General features: G+C 41.1%; 1 protein-coding gene across 1 annotated transcript; it reads right to left on the bottom strand.

Annotated features, from left to right (window-relative positions):
* Positions 1 to 3,881: 3,881 nt before the first annotated feature.
* LOC110449591 (calsequestrin-1-like) lies at positions 3,882 to 19,460 on the bottom strand. The gene is made up of 4 exons (XM_021496546.1): positions 19,361 to 19,460; positions 12,300 to 12,376; positions 6,532 to 6,740; positions 3,882 to 5,991 (listed from the first exon to the last, which is right to left on the bottom strand). The coding sequence occupies exons 1-4, from the start codon at positions 19,378 to 19,380 to the stop codon at positions 5,776 to 5,778; spliced, it is 522 nt and encodes a 173-aa protein (XP_021352221.1). The 5' UTR covers positions 19,381 to 19,460; the 3' UTR covers positions 3,882 to 5,775.
* Between the last annotated feature and the right edge of the window lie 3,988 nt (positions 19,461 to 23,448).

Genomic DNA, 23,448 nt, shown 5'->3' with positions numbered 1-23,448 from the left:
AAAAAACATAAGCTTGCATCTCTTTAAGGCATTTCCAACTCTGATATCACTGCCTTCATTCTGCAGTCTGTTCCGGCAGTCTGAGTTGTTATCAAGCGGTAGAATCGCTGCTATTTCAAGACAAAACTGACGAATAAATTCAACATTTCTTGGAAACTTTGATGGATGAGAATCAAAATACTGCGTTACATATTGCAAGTGAGCGTGGTTGTAAGGTTATACGTATGTATCTGTGCTGTAAGTTCCATATCTAATACAATAGAGACATAAATTGGATCAGCACTGCTTACATTTGGCAGCCAGATCAGGAAGTTTGAGTTGTTACCAGACATCAGAGTCTTATATTTTAGAGGAGAAAATTGATGGGATGTATGATAATTTGATGCTTCAATTGACAGATGAGAAGTGAACCATCGTTCTTCATGGTAGGTGTGAGAAGGATGGCCAGGGCACGTAATCATGAAACCGTCCTCATCCTCAAGCATGAATTATGTGCTCAAGCCAACTTGTGACTCGCACTAATCATGTAAAACGGTCACAAAGTCAGGTGTAAACACTGACGACAGTGCTCGGCCAAAAGACTCTTCATAATCCTTCAACATCATGGACAAAATGTTGGTGGGTTTTTTTCATGAATTAAGCCCCCGGTTTCTGTCTCAATATTAGCTATTTTCGCTTGAAGATAGTATTTCACCAAAACAATCCATTTATGTTGATAAATGTCATATAAATAGACACGGTAAAGACTTGTTATTTTAGAACCTAGCGATTTTCAAAAAAAAATAACCTTATAATGATGCTCCAAAATATATTTCGTAAGTTGAGCTTCGACATCATCGCAACGTTTTCGTTTTTGTTTTTGTTTTATTATTACGTCTGACCTTTGTTTTAAAGAGAAAGGCCCAAAACACTCCATTTCTTAACAGAAGTAGTAGTTTCACCACTTGAACGTTAAGGTATGAAAGCATTTATATTTGTGTGTCTGCAGCAGGAGGCATTACAATTATTACTGTAAACTGGATAGGTTAACTACTATATTAATAAATACACATGACTTTCTTGTCCAAATTTTTCAGAAGAGCAAACCTGGGGGTTACTAAGTCACTCCAGTAGGGTCAGTGTATATCATGTTTACCATAAGGAGATAAAATAAGTTTACCTCGACTGTTGATAGACTTTTATTGTGGAGAAATATTAAATGTTTCAACACGGTGAGTACAAGTTTCATGTACTAATTAGCACTTACCCTGTATTGTTTGAAAGAGGTGAATATCAGGGTTTACGCCAATTGTCACCAATTTCACAAAATGTGACTTAATGGCAATTAAATAAATGGTTCTGGTTATTATTTTTGGGGCAAAAAAGTTGACAGTTTTGTGAAAACCTGACAAAAGTAACCACTGATTCATGCATTGCTGTTATTCCATTCAAACCATCTACTATAGACATGGTTGAATCATTTCCTGTGTTTAACTCTTTTTGTTACTATGACTATGAGAATGATTAAAATCATAAAATATTTTATGAATTTCTTATATTGATTTGTATATTGATTAATATTTTTTCTTTTTGTTCTTTTAAATAAAGTTTTGGTTGAATATTTTTGCAGGAAATGTTTCCGATACATATACTGATGATTGTACATCTTGACTTAAGATGACTCAGTAAAATCGTCGTTACATCGCCATTTTCAGTTATACTGTGCTGGTAACAATGACGCGGCGTCATCCAATGTCTGGTGGATTATTTCTACATAAAAGCGTGGATTATTGTGTATGTAATGTTTATTTATGTATTTGCTGTAGTAACTGTTGTTACTCAAAAGCTTGATATTGATCCGTTTACTTGTTTATCGATTAAATGAGTGAAATACTGATGCTTGTTCTTTTTTAATTATTTTGGTATCAAATATGTCTACAACTGTCCCTTGAATACATTTGTACTCAATATTTTGTCTCAGAAACGTATACATGTTACACCATGAAGTACATATTTGATATAAGATTTTGGCGATCTAATGTTGAAATGTTGCATCATTTTAAATCGATGCATGGTCGACCTTGACTTCAAAAGCTTAACAATCAGCTTACGTGTGAAATGTAACAACAGCCGGACCATCATCAGTTGGAGTCATATCGTCTCAGCACGAACAGGCAGTCGGGTGTAACGATAGAGTAAATATTAATGGGAGTCGGTAAACGCTATCAGTTCCTATCAAATCATTTATATATATATATATATGTGTGTGTGTAATATACTAAAATGAATATAACAAAACACGAAGACTAGTATAATCGACTAAAAAATCGCCTGAAGAGCCCCAAGATGGGCGAAAGCGCTATACTACTAGCCGAATATACTAGTCTTCGTGTTTTATTTATATTTTTACCGTCACATGGACATTTACAACTGTTTATCTCTGTATACACTTATAAGTATATTAGCAAAGAAGAAATAACGACAGTGCAGACAAAGAAATTCGATTCTCTGCTCAATCATTTTTCTCTCTTGAATTATGTGACACGGCCAAAACGTCAAGTGTGAACATTTAAACGTCAGGTGTGAACATTTAAACGTCAAGTGTGAACATTTAAACGTCAAGTGTGAACATTTAAACGACCTTCGGGTTTAAGTTACTCTGAGATTCTTCCAAGTCTTCTACAAAATGATTTTTTTTCATTAATTTATCGACAGAATACGAAAATTGGGCTTCATCACAGAACATGATTTTGAGCAGGAAAACGGTTTCAGAAATACCGGCCCATTGTATCATTAGAAGTGGGGCATCGAAATTATAAAAAAAACGCCAGAATAAGTAGAAGAAACAAATTATTTAAACGTTAAAATATGGGGTCGGTTCTGGTAGTACAGTAAGAGCCCTAGCCTTTTACCAAGACGACCAGGATTCGTTTTTCGTTTGCACTATCGGTCAAAAAAACCAATTGTAAATTAAATGTGAATTTTGGTGAAATTTATAATTTTAAAATTAAAGGTCTCCGAAAAGCAATTAAGATTTCCAGTGTGGGCTTTTCTCTTGCCCTGACACCAGACTTTGCCATTCTGTCAGATATACCTGGTGTAAGCCCAGACAAGACCACCTGACATATATCCAAATATGTAATTCTGGTGTCAGGACCATACGAAGCTCGGGCTTATCTGCCACCCTCCAAACTGTCAACGGCTAAAACGTCCTAGTTTTAAGCAATCTTTAAACACTCTTTAAAACCATACTTCGGGCGTGAGAAAGCTATTTACCTACATATTAAAAATATGGTTGCTGGGTCGATCATGAAAATATCGGGAAACAAAATTGTTATCAATTTAAATATATATTGTAGGAATTGTTAGAACATGGTCTTTTTGAAATTGATGAAGTGTTAATGTTAGACGAAAAAGAAGACGGTCGTTGTGCTACCTTTGTTCTAATGTATTTGTTGTATGTTATTATACAGGTATTAAGTTTTTCAATACCAACATTGTATTATTTTTCACTTTGTTTCCTTTTGTTCATGATATTAAATATTTAAAACTTTCACAGCAAAAATCAATTAGCTACAACTGAAGATGGCGATGTAACGACGATTTTACTGAGTCATCTGAAGTCAAGATGTTGAAATATTCTGTAGTATTGCCATCCCGACAAAACCCAGCAACAACACACAATCGCTCCTCCCGTACAAGAGAGATCAAAAATTATTACAAACTTGTAGAGTTACCTCTCCTGCACCGCATCCTCGTTTTAAATGCATATGCATATACTATACAATCAGATAAAGTGCGAGGGGTTGTGGATACACACGATACAGACAGATAAAGTGCGAGGGGTTGCGGATACACACGAACGTGCATTGTTTCTGCATAAAGTTGAAACAAATCTTAACACATTTTAACAATATTTATTACATAAAAAGAACATATATGATACATACAAATGTAATAGGAAATATAAAATAGTCACATTTACAACCTTCTACAAAAGATGAAATATGCACTTTCAACTTACGGGTTCATTACATAAAATGGCATGATGAAAAAACGAATTTTCAGTCGGTATACTTTCTTCTTCTTTTTAGAAATGATGGAATTAGCAATTATCAAATTAAACGCAGCCTCAAATAATATCACCAAATAATGTGAAAAAACACCCAAAAAACAGTTAAAGAAACTATTGCTCAAATCGTCACGAAGCTATGTATCCAAAACAAATGAGAACAAAGGTGAACACTTACAGTCGTTAACGAAAACATACTGGGGTTAGTAAGGCTCTTCACGCAGTTTTATCGGAATGCAAACATATGTTTGACAATCATAGAGGTGTGATATACACTCGTTAAGATTGATCTGAGTAATGAATTACAACAAAAATAGATACATAAACTTAGGACAAAACAGTTTAGCAACTTAAATATTTTATAAATAATATACCAAGGTAAATACATCGACAGTTGCTTGCTTTCTCTGACAAAAAAGCACGTTTGCTTGTGGTTTTGATGTTTGAGACAAGTTAAAATGACCCTGACATTAGCGGTTTGTTGATGTATGGAACTGAAGTGAAATGACAGAAAAAAATGAAAAACCCCGAGATCTGCCATAACTTCAACACAAAATATCACGTTTGACGAGCTCATCTTATGAGAAAATGACATTTAACGACAGAAACATGGCTGATTGTCTTATAGTTTTTAATGCATTACTACATACAATAGATTATGAAAAGTGGGTTCTCAAAGCTGAAGATTTCGTCAGTCATGAGGAGGTCTTTGACATTAAAGACATAAGGAAATAAAAAAAATCCTTGCCTAAAGACCTCTCGCTTGGATACGCCCCTGCCGTTGAAAACAAAAATCTTGGCTACATATTCTATACACGACAATTAAAGCAGGCAGTAACGGAAACCATCCAGAATAAAACCTTCAAAGTTAAGGGGACCACTACATGTACAGCAGTTATAATCGCAGAGAAGAGCTCCACGTCAGAACCAACTTTGGACTTTGAAATTTCTCCCTTGTATTACATGTAGGTAGTTTTATGATTAAGAGTTGCTTCCCTTAGCAAGGTATTCCTGTTGATAAACTGAACTACCATGGTACATGATGTCTCTAGTTTCAGCCCTGGGGTTTCTGTTTATTTTCTGTTTAAAGTACTTGGATTTCGTACAACTGCAATACGGTAAAATCAATCAAAGAAGTACATAAATGATGATATCTGTAAAAACACGACGTTAACTTATATCTGATTTTTCATTTCAGAATGATTTCCAGACGAAATTGGACAACAGGCATATTTATTAAAGCCCTCTTTATATAAATATAAAGAACGTTTACAAAATGCCAATATACTAATACAATACATACCACTAGCAATAAAATATTATTACAGACGACAAGCAATAAAAACGATTCCTCTGTGTGATATAGAAAATGGTTTCTCCGCCGGAGTGATTGTAAATTATTCTCCCATACTTTCCTATAATACCTGTTGTAATGCATGGTAAACCCAAAGCAATTGCCATCAGCAAGGGGCGCGAAATATTTGACAAAATTGATGACGCTACCCTGTTACAGTTCATAAAATGATGACGCGATATAGACGATTTCAGAATAATAGCGCGTGTGAGCTGTTTTCTCTAGAAGGTTATCTAGCAAAACTGTGAACTCACTGCCCCTGTGAAGTGTGAGGAACAGTCGGAGGAAACATTCGGAGGAAACAGTGTGAGGAAACAGTCGGAGGAAACAGTCGGAGGAAACAGTAGGAGGATACCCGATGTGACAGTACTTAGGATGACGACAGTGTTATTTCACTCGTGTTCTTCGTGTCGTAATCATCGCTGACCTTATATTTCACCTCCACATCGTCATCTTCGTCGTCGTCTGCGTCCTCGTCATAATCGTCTGGGTAAGGGTTGATGACCTGTAGCATTTTCAACACTTGCTCCGCGCTTGGTCTTTTCAATGGATTAGCGTTGGTACATTTCTGAGCAACGTCCCGAAGCTGAAAGAAACAATAAAAAGTTAGAACAGCGACCAGGGCGCCACGTCGTGTGATTAATTATTAGATACTTCCAGAACTTTCTGTCATTTTAGCAATGACTGTTTCAGCAACTTTGGTCCACCAACAATTATATTTGCTGAAAAACAATCATCCTTTACATTCATTTTTGTGATAACAACACGGACTGGTGCAGTTTATGTTAATACTTTGTGTTGTTAGGTCGAACAACTCCGACATGGTTTAACAATGGGCATTGCTGCTTTTTCGTCCAAAATGAAAAATATTGAAAATGAGTTACCTATGCATATGCACTGATTGTTTTATTTCAAATCAAATCTATCTATATAAACTGTTTCGGTATAACCAGAATAAGCACTTGTTACTTATTACTAGTGTATGTATATACCGGTACCATGTGTTGAAACGTAAAAATGTGCCCATATAATGCTTTTATCAGTTCCAATTCAGTAGGTATTACAACATAAATCAGAAACAACATCCATGATTGTTATGAATATTCAACAAGGACGCCACACATACCACGGATAACATTTTTTCCTCCTGAGGGGTCAGCGGCTCCACTGCTCGGCTGTCCGAGACCTTCTCGACACTGGTCACAGTTGGCGGAGTAACTGAGGCTGTTGCTGCTGCTGTTTTTTCTGTATGGCGACCCTCCTTATCTCCCTCCTCCGCCTCTATTGCCACCTCGATTCTGTCAATGTCCGGCTCATATGCTACATTGACGTTATCTGAGGGAGATAATCATGTAATTTTCGTTATTTGCTTGTTTTTAACTTTTTATCTAATAAATAACATTAACAAAACGCAACTTCGTTTTTATTTATTCATTTATGCACGCAATGCACCGGACATATATTACGGTTTGAGTAAACGACAATAATTAGAATCTATAAAAACAGTCATAATTATTTCTCGACCCTTTCAACCATTTTGACATAAAAGCTGCAAAAATACAAAAGTATTAAAAAAACGTTATTCGAACTCGAAAGCGATAAAAATAGGTCTAAAGTTATAAACAAGTGATACCGCTTAATCAAAGAGAAAATCGGGGTAGAGACAAAACAAGGCACACTAATAAGCATCCACCCTCAAAACTAGTGATCGTAAACCCTCGATGTTCATATCACACTGGGAACTAGGACATAGACGTTATGTTGTAGACCAGAACAGTTTTCTATAGTCTTCAACAACCGGCATTTCTCGAATCCCTGTAATCTAGGTTTGTCGTCAGCATTTGACCTGTGGATATCAAATCAACCAAGACGTATTATTGAATTCTAACATACGCTAGTATTTGTTTGTGTCTGCCCCACGCTTCATACGCTAGTATTTGTTTGTGTCTGCCCCACGCTCCATACGCTAGTATTTATTTGTGTCTGCCCTACCACGCTCTATACGCTAGTATTTGTTTGTGTCTGCCCCACGCTTCATACGACAGTATTTGTTTGTGTCTGCCCTACCACGCTCCATACGCTAGTATTTGTTTGTGTCTGCCCTACCACGCTTCATACGCGAGTATTTGTTTGTGTCTGCCCTACCACGCTTTATACGCTAGTATTTTTTTGTGTCTGCCCCACGCTCCATACGCTAGTATTTGTTTGTGCCTGACCTATCACGCTCCATACGCGAGTATTTGTTTGTGTCTGCCCTACCACGCTGTCTACGCTAGTATTTGTTTGTTGCTGCCCTACCACGCTCCATCCGCTAGTATTTGTTTGTGTCAGCCCTACCACGCTCCATACTCGAGTATTTGTTTGTTTCTGCCCTACCACGCTTCATACGCGATTATTTGTTTGTGTCTGCCTGACGCTCCATACGCTAGTATGTGTTTGGGTCTGCCCTACCACGCTTTACACGCTAGTATTTTTTTGTGTCTGCCCCACGCCCCATACGAGAGTATTTGTTTGTGTGTGCCCTACCACGCTGTATATGCTAGTATTTGTTTGTGCCTGACCTATCACGCTCCATACGAGAGTATTTGTTTGAGTCTGCCCTACCACGCTGTATACGCGAGTATTTGTTTGTCTCTGCACTACCACGCTCCATACGCTAGTATGTGTTTGGGTCTGCCCTACCACGCTTTATACGCTAGGATTTTTTTGTGTCTGCCCCACGCCCCATACGAGAGTATTTGTTTGTGCCTGACCTACCACGCTCCATACGCAAGGATTTGTTTGTGTCTGCCCTACCGCGCTGTATACGCTAGTATTTTTTTGTGTCTGCCCCACGCTTCATACGCTAGTATTTGTTCGTGTCTGCCCTACCACGCTTCATACGCGATTATTTGTTTGTGTCTGCCCCACGCTTCATACGCTAGTATTTGTTTGTGTCTGCCCTACCACACTCCATACGAGAGTATTTGTTTGTGTCTGCCCTACCACGCTGTATACGCTAGTATTTGTTTGTGTCTGCCCTACCACGCTCCATACGCGAGTATTTGTTTGTGTCTGCCCTACCACGCTCTATACGCAAGTATTTGTTTGTGTCTGCCCTACCACGCTCCATACGCTAGTATTTGTTTGTGTCTGCCCTACCACGCTCTATACGCGAGTATTTGTTTGTGCCTGCCCTACCACGCTCCATACGAGAGTATTTGTTTGTGTCTGCCCCACGCTCCATACGAGAGTATTTGTTTGTGTCTGCCCCACGCTCCATACGGTAACAGAAACCTTCTGATGTCAATATCTGCCCGTATAGCCGTACAACCTGAAGCTTCGTCGTCTGTTCACAACGCAATGACTGCGATCAATCGATTGATAACCTACATCATAGGAAAATCACCGATACATTCCGAGTAGCCAGGTAAAAACATATTTATTTGTTAGTCTATTGATGACATTGTATCGTTCCGAGGACATTTCACAACTCTATCGACCCAAGTGTAAATACGAGATTGATCGTGGAGCAATCGTGGCATGCTATAAAGCTCTCACCCGGGTTGATAACTAATGCGTGTCCAACATTTAAGTGACATCAGGAAGATTGGAAACTCAAAATAAATATTAACAAGCATACTGAGTATTGCTGAAGCAATACATGTCCCCTACCGGCCCCCGCAATCTATTAAGATGCAACAGTGACCTCAACCTAGATCCGAGGACCTTGAAACTTGAACTTGTCCAATATATTGAATTTTTTTACAATAATGTGAAGTTTGACTAAAATCCATGAAAGAATGAGGCACTAGAGTGCTGACAAAGATTTTCTAAAATAGTAATAGTGACCTTGTCTTGCCCCGATTACCTTGAAATTGTCCAAGATATTTAAATTCTTTACAATAATGTGAAGTTTGATTAAAAACTAGGAAAGAATGAAGGCGCAAGAGTGCTGACAAACTTCTTCGGACAGACAGCGAGGAAAACTTTAGGTATTCTTGTTTTCTTCTCCCTCCCTGCCACCCCCACCCAGTTTCACCGGTAAGGGAATAAAAATACTAAGAAATCTTATTTGTTGATTGTAAAGGTATCTTTACAAGTGTGTGAAGTTTGATAAACAGGCAAGGAAGAATGTTAAATAAAATTTTCTATTTATAGTAACTGTGACCTTGACCATTTGACCTTAAAACTCGAACCTGTCCAACTCAAACTTGTCGAAGATATTTTAATTCTTTATGAGTGTGTGCAGTTTGATTAAAATCCATGAAAGAATGAAGACACTAGAGTGCTGACAAAGATTTTCTATTTATAGTAACAGTGACCTTGACCTTGATCCGATGACCTTGAAACTCGAACTTGTCAAAGATATTTTAATTCTTTATGAGTGTGTGAAGTTTGATTAAAATCCAAGAAAGAATGAAGACGCTAGAGTGCTGACAAAGATTTTCTATTTATAGTAATAGTGACCTTGACCTTGATCCGATGACCTTGAAACTCGAACTTGTCGAAGATATTTTAATTCTTTATGACTGTGTGAAGTTTGATTAAAAACCAAGAAAGAATGAAGACGCTAGAGTGCTGACAAAGTTTTTCTATTTATAGTAATAATGACCTTGACCTTGATCCGATGACCTTGAAACTCGAACTTGTTGAAGATATTTTAATTCTTTACATGTGTGTAAAGTTTGATTAAAATCCATGAAAGAATGAAGGCTCTAGAGTGCTGACAAACTTCTTCGGACAGACGGACAGACGGACAGACGGACAGACGGACGGACGCACAGACGCACAGACAGACAGACGGACGGACCCACGGACAGACGGAGGGGAAAACTATAGTCCCCCCGGTTTCCCGGTAGGGGACTAATAAAACATTGGTTGCTGCTTTAATCCTTCAACTACAGACTGGGTTGGAGGTTTCATCTCACAATGACAACTGCTGTGTGTGTCCAACAGGTTTTGAAATCAAGAGATTAGGAATTCAAAATAAATATTAATTAAACATTGCTTTCTGCTTTTAACAAAAATCTCGTTTAGCTGTTATCGTATCAATCAACTTTACGAAAATATTACTTTATTTTCAATAAGATTCATCACTTTGGAAATATGACCTATCAAAGTTGTACTTTAAACACAAACAATGTACGTATGAAACGTATTGCAACATTTCAAGACCGACTGGTCCCTTTGTCTAACTATGACCGACTGGTCCCATAGCTAGACAAAGGGACCAGTCGGTCATAGCTAGACAAAGGGACCAGTCGGTCATAGCTAGACCATGCCCCCAGTCGGTCATAGCTAGACAAAAGGACCAGTCGGTCATAGCTAGACAAAAGGACCAGTCGGTCATAGCTAGACAAAGGGCCCAGTCGGTCATAGCTAGACAATGGGACCAGTCGGTCATAGCGAGATAAAGGGGCCAGTCGGTCATAGCTAGACAAAGGGACCCGTCGGTCATCGCTAGACAAAGGGACCAGTCGGTCATAGCTTAGAAAAAGGGACCAGTCGGTCATAGCTAGACAATGGGACCAGTCGGTCATAGCTAGGCAACGGGACCAGTCGGTCATAGCTACACAACGGGACCAGTCGGTCATAGCTAGACAATGGGACCAGTCGGTCATAGCTAGGCAACGGGACCAGTCGGTCATAGCTACACAAAGGGCCCAGTCGGTCATAGCTAGACAAAGGGACCCGTCGGTCATCGCTAGACAAAGGGACCAGTCGGTCATAACTAGACAAAGGGACCAGTCGGTCATAGCTTGACAGAGGGACCAGTCGGTCATAGCTAGACAAAGAGACCAGACGGTCATAGCTTAGACAAAGGGACCAGTCGGGCATAGCTAGACAAAGGGACCAGGCGGTCATAGCTAGACAAAGGGACCAGTCGGGCATAGCTAGACAAAGGGACCAGGCGGTCATAGCTAGACAACGGGACCAGTCGGTCATAGCTAGACAAAGGGACCAGTCGGTCATAGCTTAGACAAAGGGACCAGTCGGTCATAGCTAGACAAAGGGACCAATCGGTCATAGCTAGACAAAGGGACCAGTCGGTCATCGCTAGACAAAGGGACCAGTCGGTCACGTTAAACTATTCACCTCGGAGTCACCTTGTCTCAAATTTTAGCATATTAAAAATCCAAGAGACATGAGCTTAATTCATATAACATGTAATCACAATGTATATTTATCATCATATTTAAATGCTATTTTCTAGTGCCTAGTGAACACAACGATACGAAGTTTCTATAACCCATGGTTTGCCCATTATAGCCCATTGTTTGCCCATTATAACCCATGGTTTGCCCATTATAACCCATGATTTGCACATTATAGCCATTTGTTTGCCCATTATAACCCATGGTTTGCCCATTATGACCCTTTGTTGGCGATTATAACCCATGGTTTGCCCATTATAGCCCATTGTTTGCCCATTATAGCCCATTGTTTGCCGATTATTACCCATGGTTTGCCGATTTAAGCCCATTGTTTGCCCATTATAGCCCATTGTTTGCCGATTATAACCCATGGTTTGCCCATTATAGCCCCTTGTTTGCCCATTATAGCCCATTGTTTGCCCATTATAAACCAAGGTTTGTCCATTATAACCCATTGTTTGCCCATTATAACCCTTTGTTTGCCGATTATAACCCATGGTTTGCCCATTATAGCCCATTGTTTGCCCATTATAACCCATGGTTTGCCCATTATAACCCATGGTTTGCCCATTATAGCCCTTTGTTTGCCGATTATAACCCATGGTTTGCCCATTATAACCCATGGTTTGCTCATTATAGCCCTTTGTTTGCCGATTATAACCCATGGTTTGCCCATTATAACCCATGATTTACCCATCATAACCCATGGTTTGGCCATTATAACCCATGGTTTGCCCATTATAATCAAAATATGTACCTGATGGTTTCTGCCTCCTTAGATTACTGGCTTGTTCCTCGGCCACCACCTCCTCGTAATCCGGCGGGGTTTCCTGTCTGGAACATTTTAATAATCAAACATGTAAGTACAATGTACATATCTTTATTAAGCAATAGGCATTTACCTTTGTGCTTCATAACCAACATACGCTATCTCACATTGTCCTGCCGGACGCTAGCTCACGTTGTCCAGGCGGACACTATCTCACGTTGTCCACGGGGACGCTATCTCACGTTGTCCACGGGGACGTTATCTCACGTTTTCCTGACGGACGCTATCTCACGTTGTCCTAACGGACGCTATCTCACGTTGTCCAGACGGACGCTATATCACGTTGTCCAGACGGACGCTATCTCACGTTGTCCTGACGGACGCTATCTCACGTTGTCCTGACGGACGCTATCTCACATTGTCCTGACGGACGCTATATCACGTTGTCAAGACGGACGCTAAATCACGTGGTCCAGACGGACGCTATCTCACGTTGTCCTGACTGACGCTATATCACGTTTTCCTGACGGACGCTATCTCACGTTGTCCTGACGGACGCTTTCTCACGTTGTCCAGGCGGACGCTAACTCACGATGTCAAGAGGGAGCTATCTCACGTTGTCCAGGCGGACGCTATCTCACGTTGTCCAGGCGGACGCTATCTCACGTTGCCAGACGGACGTTATCTCACGTTGTCAAGGCGGATGCTATCTCACGTTGTCAAGGCGGACGCTATCTCACGTTGTCCAGGCGGACACTATCTCACGTTGTCCAGGCGAACACTATCTCACGTTGTCCAGGGGGACGCAATCTCACGTTGACCTGATGGACGCTATCTCACGTTGCCCAGACGGACGCTATCTCACGTTGTCAAGGCGGACGCTATCTCACGTTGTCCTGATGGACGCTTTCTCACGTTGTCCAGACGGACGCTATATCACGTTGTCCAGGCGGCCGCTATCTCACGTTGCCCAGACGGACGCTATTTCACGTTGTCAAGGCGGACGCTTTCTCACGTTGTCAAGGCGGACGCTATCTCACCTTGTCCTAACGGACACTATCTCACGTTGTCCAGGGGGACGCAATCTCACGTTGTCCTGACGGACGCTATCTCACGTTGTCCAGACGGACGCTATCTCACAGTGTCCAGACGGAGCTATCTCACGTTGTCCAGTCGTACGCTTTCTCACGTTGTCCAGACGGGCGCTATCTCACCTTGTCCTAACGGACACTATCTCACATTGTACAGTCGGACGCTATCTCACGTTGTCCAGGCGGACGCTATCTCACGTTGTCCAGGCGGACTCTATCTCACGCTGTCCAGGCGGACGCTATCTCACGTTGTCAAGGCGGACGCTATCCCATGTTGTCAAGGCGGACACTATCTCACGTTGTCCAGACGGACGCTATCTCACGTTGTCAAGGCGGACGCTATCTCACGTTGTCCTGACGGACGCTATCTCACGTTGTCCTGACGGACGCTACATCACGTTGTCCAGACGGACGCTAAATCGCGTTGTCCTGACTGACGCTATCTCACGTTGTCCAGGCGGACGCTTTCTCACGTTGTCAAGAAGGACACTATCTCATGTTGTCCAGGCGGACGCTATATCACGTTGTCCTGACGGACGCTTTCTCACGTTGTCCAGGCGGACGCTATCTCACGTTGTCCAGACGGACGCTATCTCACGTTGTCAAGGCGGACGCTATCTCACGTTGTCCAGGCGGACGCTATCTCACGTTGCCAGACGGACGCTATCTCACGTTGTCAAGGCGGATGCTATCTCACGTTGTCAAGGCGGACGCTATCTCACGTTGTCCAGGCGGACACTATCTCACGTTGTCCAGGCGAACACTATCTCACGTTGTCCAGGGGGACGCAATCTCACGTTGTCCTGATGGACGATATCTCACGTTGTCAAGGCGGACGCTATCTCACGTTGTCCTGATGGACGCTATCTCACGTTGTCCTGATGGACGCTTTCTCACGTTGTCCAGACGGACGTTATATCACGTTGTCCAGGCGGCCGCTATCTCACGTTGCCCAGACGGACGCTATTTCACGTTGTCAAGGCGGACGCTTTCTCACGTTGTCAAGGCGGACGCTATCTCACCTTGTCCTAACGGACACTATCTCACGTTGTCCAGGGGGACGTAATCTCACGTTGTCCTGACGGACGCTATCTCACGTTGTCCAGACGGACGCTATCTCACAGTGTCCAGACGGAGCTATCTCACGTTGTCCAGGCGTACGCTTTCTCACGTTGTCCAGAATGGCGCTATCTCACCTTGTCCTAACGGACACTATCTCACATTGTACAGTCGGACGCTATCTCACGTTGTCCAGGCGGACGCTATCTCACGTTGTACAGGCGGACGCTATCTCACGTTGTCCAGGCGGACACTATCTCACGCTGTCCAGGCGAACGCTATCTCACGTTGTCCAGGCGGACGCTATCTCACGTTGTACAGGCGGACGCTATCTCACGTTGTCCAGGCGGACGCTTTCTCATATCGACGAGTCTTACACTCTCTCATTCCACTCTCTTACATGGACGAGTCTGACGCTTCCTCACTTAGACGATTTGTGTGGCTTTCTCGCATTGACGAGTCCAAGATATCTCACGTGGGCGTTTCTGACACTAACTCAGCTTGATTAGTTAGAAGCTATCTTACCTTGACTTTCTTAGGTGGACGGGTTTAATATTGTCTCACATTGACAAGTCTGGCGCTTTCTCATATGGATGAGTCTCACTGTCTTACCACGGAATTAGATTAGATCTAAGTCCGTGCTCGTACTGAATCTCTGACGCGGACGTGTCTGACGTTCTATAATATAATGTACTTGACGAGTCTGACACTAACTCACCTTGACGAGTTAGAAGCTATCTCACGTTGATGAATCTGACGCTATCTTATATATATTGACAATTATGACGATATCTGACCTTGACCTTCATGACTTTGCATTTACGATAGAAACACACTACAGCCTTGTAATTTTGAGTTGATAGATTCATTTAAAGAAGAAACGGTTATTATGTAAATACATGTGATGCTAAAGAGAAATCGCCTTTAATACAGAATATGATTTTTCTATCCACTAATCGATACACCTGCCTATAGCTGTAACAAAAAAGGTACATGGATGTATTACCCGGACATCTGGAGTGAGTACCTGATACGTGATCGATGGCGGTGCGTCCATTGTTAATTACAGAAAATCAGCCGCGGAACATACAATATAACGTCAAACGAGTTAACAAACTGTTGAGGATCCCTGTCCCATTCATCCACTCAGGTAGCTCAGTTAGATAGAGAGATGGTATAACACTCTGAGGTCCAGGAAGCTCAGTTAGATAGAGAGATGGTATAACACTCTGAGGACCAGGACACGCCCTTTTGCCAGGTAGCTAAGTTAGATAGAGAGATGGTATAACAATCTGAGGTCCAGGTAGCTCAGTTAGACAGAGAGATGGTATAACACTCTGAGGACCAGGTAGCTCAGTTAGATAAAGAGATGGTATACCAATCTGAGGACCAATAGCTCAGTTAGACAGAGAGATGGTATAACACTCTGAGGACCAGGTAGCTCAGTTAGATAAAGAGATGGTATACCAATCTGAGGACCAATAGCTCAGTTAGACAGAGAGATGGTATAACAATATGAGGACCAGGTACCTCAGTTAGATAGAGAGATGGTATAACAATCTGACGTCCAGGTAGCTCAGTTAGATAGAGAGATGGGATACCAATCTGAGGTCCAGGTAGCTCAGTTAGATAGAGAGTTGGTATAACACTCTGAGGTCCAGGTATCTCAGTTAGAGAGAGAGATGGTATAACACTCTGAGGACCAGGGCACGCCCTTTTACCAGGTAGCTAAGTTAGACAGAGAGATGGTTTAATAATCTGAGGACCAGGTAGCTCAGTTAGACAGAGAGTTGGTATAACACTCTGAGGACCAGGTAGCTCAGTTAGATAAAGAGATGGTATACCAATCTGAGGACCAATAGCTCAGTTAGACAGAGAGATGGTATAACAATATGAGGACCAGGTACCTCAGTTAGATAGAGAGATGGTATAACACTCTGAGAACCAGGACACGCCCTTTTACCAGGTAGCTAAGTTAGACAGAGAGATGGTTTAATAATCTGAGGACCAGGTAGCTCAGATAGACAGAGAGATGGTATAACAATCTGAGGTTCAGGTAGCTCAGTTAGACAGAGAGATGGTATAACAATCTGTGGACCAGGTAGCTCAGTTAGATAGAGAGATGGTATACCAATCTGAGGTCCAGGTAGCTCAGTTAGACAGAGAGATGGTATAACAATATGAGGACCAGGTAGCTCAGTTAGATAGAGAGATGGTATAACAATCTGAGGACCAGGTAGCTCAGTTAGACAGAGAGATGGTATAACAATATGAGGACCAGGGAGCTCAGTTAGATAGAGAGATGGTATACCAATCTGAGGACCAGGTAGCCCAGGTAGATAGAGAGATGGTATAACAATCTGAGGACCAGGTAGCTCAGTTAGATAAAGAGATGGTATACCAATCTGAGGACCAATAGCTCAGTTAGACAGAGAGATGGTATAACAATCTGAGGACCAGGTAGCTCAGTTAGACAGAGAGATGGTATACCAATCTTAGGACCAGGTAGCTCAGTTAGACAGAGAGATGGTATAACAACCTGAGCACCAGGTCGCTCAGTTAGACAGAGAGATGGTATAACAATCTGAGGACCAGGTAGCTCAGTTAGACAGAGAGATGGTATAACAATCTGAGGTCCAGGTAGCTAAGTTAGACATAGAGATGGTATAACAATCTGAGGTCCAGGTAGCTAAGTTAGACATAGAGATGGTATAACAATCTGAGTATCAGGTAGCTCAATGGTATAACACTCTGAGGTCCAGGTAGCTGAGTTAGATAGAGAGATGGTGTAACAACCTGAGCACCAGGTAGCTCAGGTAGACAGGGAGATGGTATAACAATCTGAGGTCCAGGTAGCTAAGTTAGACATAGAGATGGTATAACAATCTGAGGGCCAGGTAGCTCAGTTAGATAGAGAGGTGGTATAACAATCTAAGGACCAGGTAGCTAAGTTAGATAGAGAGATGGTATACCAATCTTAGGACCAGGAAGCTCAGTTAGACAGAGAGATGGTATAACAACCTGAGCACCAGGCAGCTCAGTTAGACAGAGAGATGGCATAACAACCTGAGCACCAGGTAGCTCAGGTAGACAGGGAGATGGTATAACAATCTGAGGTACAGGTAGCTGAGTTAGATAGAGAGATGGTATACCAATCTGAGGACCAGGTAGCTCTGTTAGACAGAGAGATGGTATACCAATCTTATGACCAGGTAGCTCAGTTAGATAGAGAGGTGGTATAACAACCTGAGCACCAGGTAGCTCAGGTAGACAGAGAGATGGTATAACACTCTGAGGGCCAGGTAGCTCAGTTAGATAGAGAGATGTTATAACAATCTAAGGAGCAGGTAACTCAGTTAGATAGAGAGATGGGATAACAACCTGAGCACCAGGCAGCTCAGTTAGACAGAGAGATGGAATAACAACCTGAGCACCAGGTAGCTCAGGTAGACAGGGAGATGGTATAACAATCTGAGGTCCAGGTAGCTAAGTTAGACATAGAGATGGTATAACAATCTGAGGTCCAGGTAGCTAAGTTAGACATAGAGATGGTATAACAATCTGAGGTCCAGGTAGCTAAGTTAGACATAGAGATGGTATAACAATCTGAGGACCAGGTAGCTCAATGGTATAACACTCTGAGGTCCAGGGTTGGAGTCCTTGTCTAGCTCCACTGAATACGCTGTTGTTTATTGTATTTTGTTTACAACAGAAGTGATTATTAACCTATAGTCATGTCGGATTGACAGTGGTGCAAGGCTCTTTAATACAATATCGAACAGTACCAGCCTGGTGGGTTTTTTACTTAATTTCATTCTGTACGAATGTCACTTTAGAACTGATTCTTAGATTACATTTGGTTCTAACTTTTCCGTACAGATTAGCTGTACCATAAGTTGTTCCTGGTAACGTTCCATACACACCAGGGACAATATATCATCTCTTATTTCAATAACGATTTATGGTTTGATTCAACTTTCTGTTAAAATATTTATATATGTACCTACTGATATAAAGTTAGCACTATAGAGTTGAATTGTTGAATGTGCAAGTCCCATGAACTGTTAGTAGAGAGGGAGCGTAACAATGGGGTGTCATCGGGAGCACGTATGTATGTTATATCGGTAGGTAAAGGGAAACTATTACTTAATTGATATTAGAATCAAGAAATATTGGTTTTAATCTCCAGCGTTGATATCAAACATATGTAGGTACATTGATGTAGCTCAGTCGCTGTAACACACAACTGCCCAGGTACCACTGTACAGCGCAATTACCCTGGTGGCACACAGTAGCGGGCCTGTAATTGTGCTGGTGGGCTTTTCCACCATTTTACCTTGTATCATTCCATATTTATGACTGATCATAGCTAAATTATGCAGTTGTAGTTTTAATTCTCGGCGTTTAGCATCACACCGTGATACTACGTAAGCTGTCTGCTGGTAACATGTATAGGTGTACAGTACACATCTGGCGTTATAAGGGAGTTTAAATAGTCAGCAACAAAAACATATAAACGGGTGGTAAGAAAATGTAAACACTGTATCAAAATATATATTTAAATTAATATGACAAGATGGGGAATATGTTAATGTTTCATTTAAATCATATAAACGAGAAACATACTGTTTATATAAGAGAAACATTATAACGTTTTACTGTAAATTTATATATGTATCAACAAGACACATCAAAGACTGTTATACAACATAAAAACACATACAACCAATGTCAAGCGTCAATCATATTTTTTCATGGTGATTTTTTTTATATTTTTATGATAAAAACATAGTTTCTATACAGGTTTTATCACACGTCACCAAGTGTATACTACATACAATGTACAAGCAATATATCTCTCGACAGGAATTATTAATAAATCATTTTAGGTTGACTTACATGTGTGGCTGGACGGACATGTCGGCTGCTGCTGCTGCTGCTGCTGGGATGTCGCCGGGCTGTGTGTATGTACGTATATACGAGGCCTGCTCGTTGATGGCAGTCGATTAACTTTGTCCCCGAGGACTGTTTAATCGTACTTCATCGTGGAATGTACAAAGTGGCATTTAATGAGGTATCGTTGGGACATTGTTATAATGGCTGCAATTAGTGGAATTCAGAACAGTACTAGGCCTTTCAAACGGTTCATACATTGCAAAGTTGAACAACTATAGTTGATATATTCTTTCTGGTTGATTTTTAATAAAGTATTTTTTTTTAATTCTCATATCTAAGTTAACCATAGAGTCTATTTTAATAAAAGAAATGTCTTAAATGTTTCATCAGCTCCTGTTTTGTTTTTTTCTTTGTATGATCAGTCCCTATTGTTGTATATGTGTCATCATTTCCTGTTGTGTTTACTTTATGTGCCATCATTTCCTGTTGTCTTTACTATGTGTGTCATCATTTCCTGTTGTCTTTACTATGTGTGTCATCATTTCCTGTTGTCTTTCATATGTTCGTCAACATTTCCTGTTGCCTTTGATATATGTGTCATCATTTTTTGTTGTCTTTACTATATGTGTCATCATTTCCTGTTGCCTTTACTATGTGTGTCAACATTTCCTGTTGTCTTTACTATGTGTGTCATCATTTACTGTTGTCTTTCCTATGTGTGTCATCATTTCCTGTTGTCTTTACTATGTGTGTCATCAGTTCCTGATGTCTCTCTTTATGTGTCATCAGTCTGTGATGTCCTTCTTTATGCGTAATCAGTTCCTGTAGTCTTTCTTTATGTGTGATCAGTCCTTGATGTCTTTCTTTATGTGTCATCATCATTTCCTGTTGTGTTTACTTTATGTGCCATCATTTCCTGTTGTCTTTTCTATGTGTGTCAACATTTCATGTTGTCTTTACTATGTGTACTATGTGTGTCATCAGTTCCTGATGTCTCTCTTTATGTGTCATCAGTACCCGATGTCTCTCTTTATGTGTCATCAGTCTGTGATGTCCTTCTTTATGCGTAATCAGTTCCTGTAGTCTTTCTTTGTTTGTTATCAGTCCCTGATGTTTTTCTGTATGTGTCATCAGTCCCCGATGTCTCTCTTGATGTGTGATCAGTCCTTGATGTCTTTCTTTATGTGTCATCAGTCATCGATGTCTCTCTTTATGTGTGATCAGTCCCTGATGTTTTTCTGTATGTGTCATCAGTCCCCGATGTCTCTCTTGATGTGTGATCAGTCCTTGATGTCTTTCTTTATGTGTCATCAGTTCTTGTAATCTTTCTGTGTGTGTCATCAGTCCCTGTACACTTTCTTTATGTGTCATCAGTCCCTGTACACTTTCTTTATGTGTCATCAGTCTGTGATGTCCTTCTTTATGTGTAATCAGTCCCTCATGTCTATCTTTATGTCATCAGTCCTCGATGTCTCTCTTTATGTGTCATCAGTCTGTGATGTCCTTCTTTATGTGTAATCAGTCCCCGATGTCTCTCTTTGTATGTCATCAGTCCCCGATGCCTCTCTTTATGTGTTATCAGTCCCAGATGTCTCTCTTTATGTGTCATCAGTTCTTGTAATCTTTCTGTGTGTGTCATCAGTCCCCGATGCCTCTCTTTATGTGTTATCAGTCCCAGATGTCTCTCTTTATGTGTCTTCATTCCCCGATGTCTCTCTTTGTATGTCATCAGTCCCCGATGCCTCTCTTTATGTGTTATCAGTCCCAGATGTCTCTCTTTATGTGTCTTCATTCCCCGATGTCTCTCTTTGTATGTCATCAGTCCCCGATGCCTCTCTTTATGTGTTATCAGTCCCAGATGTCTCTCTTTATGTGTCTTCATTCCCCGATGTCTCTCTTTGTGTGTAATCAGTCCCTGATGTCCCTCTTTATGTTTCATCAGTCCTTGATGTCTCTCTTTATGTGTCTTCATTCCCCGATGTCTCTCTTTGTATGTCATCAGTCCCCGATGCCTCTCTTTATGTGTTATCAGTCCCAGATGTCTCTCTTTATGTGTCTTCATTCCCCGATGTCTCTCTTTGTGTGTCATCAGTCCCCGATGTCTGTCTTTGTGTGTAATCAGTCACTGATGTCCCTCTTTATGTTTCATCAGTCCTTGATGTCTTTCTTTATGTGTCATCAGTCTGTGATGTCCTTCTTTATGTGTAATCAGTTCCTGTAGTCTTTCTTTGTTTGTTATCAGTCCCTGATGTTTTTCTGTATGTGTCATCAGTCCCTGATGTCTCTCTTTATGTGTCTTCATTCCCCGATGTCTCTCTTTGTGTGTAATCAGTCACTGATGTCCCTCTTTATGTTTCATCAGTCCTTGATGTCTCTCTTTATGTGTCATCAGTTCTTGTAATCTTTCTGTGTGTGTCATCAGTCCCCGATGTCTCTCTTTGTGTGTAATCAGTCCCCGATGTCTCTCTTTGTGTGTCATCAGTCCCTGTACACTTTCTTTATGTGTCATCAGTCTGTGATGTCCTTCTTTATGCGTAATCAGTTCCTGTAGTCTTTCTTTATGTGTGATCAGTTCCTGTAATCTTTCTTTGTGTGTCATCAGTCCCCGATGTCTCTCTTTGTGTGTAATCAGTTCCTGTAGTCTTTCTTTATGTGTGATCAGTCCTTGATGTCTCTCTTTATGTGTCTTCATTCCCCGATGTCTCTCTTTGTGTGTAATCAGTCCCCGATGTCTCTCTTTGTGTGTAATCAGTCCCTGATGTCCCTCTTTATGTTTCATCAGTCCTTGATGTCTTTCTTTATGTGTCATCAGTCTGTGATGTCCTTCTTTATGCGTAATCAGTTCCTGTAGTCTTTCTTTGTTTGTTATCAGTCCCTGATGTTTTTCTGTATGTGTCATCAGTCCCTGTACACTTTCTTTATGTGTCATCAGTTCTTGTAATCTTTCTGTGTGTGTCATCAGTCCCTGTACACTTTCTTTATGTGTCATCAGTACCCGATGTCTGTCTTTGTGTGTAATCAGTCCCTGATGTCCCTCTTTATGTTTCATCAGTCCTTGATGTCTTTCTTTATGTGTCATCAGTCTGTGATGTCCTTCTTTATGTGTAATCAGTCCCCGATGTCTCTCTTTGTGTGTAATCAGTCCCTGATGTCCCTCTTTATGTTTCATCAGTCCTTGATGTCTCTCTTTATGTGTCTTCATTCCCCGATGTCTCTCTTTGTATGTCATCAGTCCCCGATGCCTCTCTTTATGTGTTATCAGTCCCAGATGTCTCTCTTTATGTGTCATCAGTCTGTGATGTCCTTCTTTATGTGTAATCAGTCCCCGATGTCTCTCTTTGTGTGTAATCAGTCCCCGATGTCTCTCTTTGTGTGTAATCAGTTCCTGATGTCTCTCTTTATGTGTGATCAGTCCCTGATGTTTTTCTGTATGTGTCATCAGTCCCCGATGTCTCTCTTGATGTGTGATCAGTCCTTGATGTCTTTCTTTATGTGTCATCAGTCCCTGTACACTTTCTTTATGTGTCATCAGTCCTTGATGTCTCTCTTTATGTGTCATCAGTCCCTGTACACTTTCTTTATGTGTCATCAGTCTGTGATGTCCTTCTTTATGTGTAATCAGTCCCCGATGTCTCTCTTTGTGTGTAATCAGTCACTGATGTCCCTCTTTATGTTTCATCAGTCCTTGATGTCTTTCTTTATGTGTCATCAGTCCCTGTACACTTTCTTTATGTGTCATCAGTCATCGATGTCTCTCTTTATGTGTGATCAGTTCCTGTAATCTTTCTTTGTGTGTCATCAGTCCCCGATGTCTCTCTTTGTATGTCATCAGTCCCCGATGCCTCTCTTTATGTGTTATCAGTCCCAGATGTCTCTCTTTATGTGTAATCAGTCCCTCATGTCTATCTTTATGTCATCAGTCCTCGATGTCTCTCTTTATGTGTCATCAGTTCCTCATCATTTCCTGTTGTGTTTACTTTATGTGCCATCATTTCCTGTTGTCTGTACTATTTGTGTCATCATTTCCTGTCGTCTTTACTATGTGTGTTATCATTTCCTGTTGTCTTCACTATATGTGTCATCATTTCCTG

Source organism: Mizuhopecten yessoensis, unplaced genomic scaffold (assembly GCF_002113885.1).
Source record: "Mizuhopecten yessoensis strain PY_sf001 unplaced genomic scaffold, ASM211388v2 scaffold4691, whole genome shotgun sequence".
In the NCBI taxonomy this organism is placed as follows: Eukaryota; Metazoa; Mollusca; class Bivalvia; order Pectinida; family Pectinidae; genus Mizuhopecten; species Mizuhopecten yessoensis.
Note: the sequence above shows the minus strand (reverse complement) of the source record. Positions and strands in the feature narration are given on the sequence as shown.

Coding starts and splice junctions, on each gene's coding strand:
- LOC110449591 (XM_021496546.1), bottom strand. CDS start 19,380: ATGTCCGTCCAGCCACACAT. Junction 12,377..19,360: donor ATGTCCGTCCAGCCACACAT/GTAAGTCAACCT, acceptor AAAATGTTCCAG/ACAGGAAACCCCGCCGGATT. Junction 6,741..12,299: donor AAGGAGGCAGAAACCATCAG/GTACATATTTTG, acceptor TATCTCCCTCAG/ATAACGTCAATGTAGCATAT.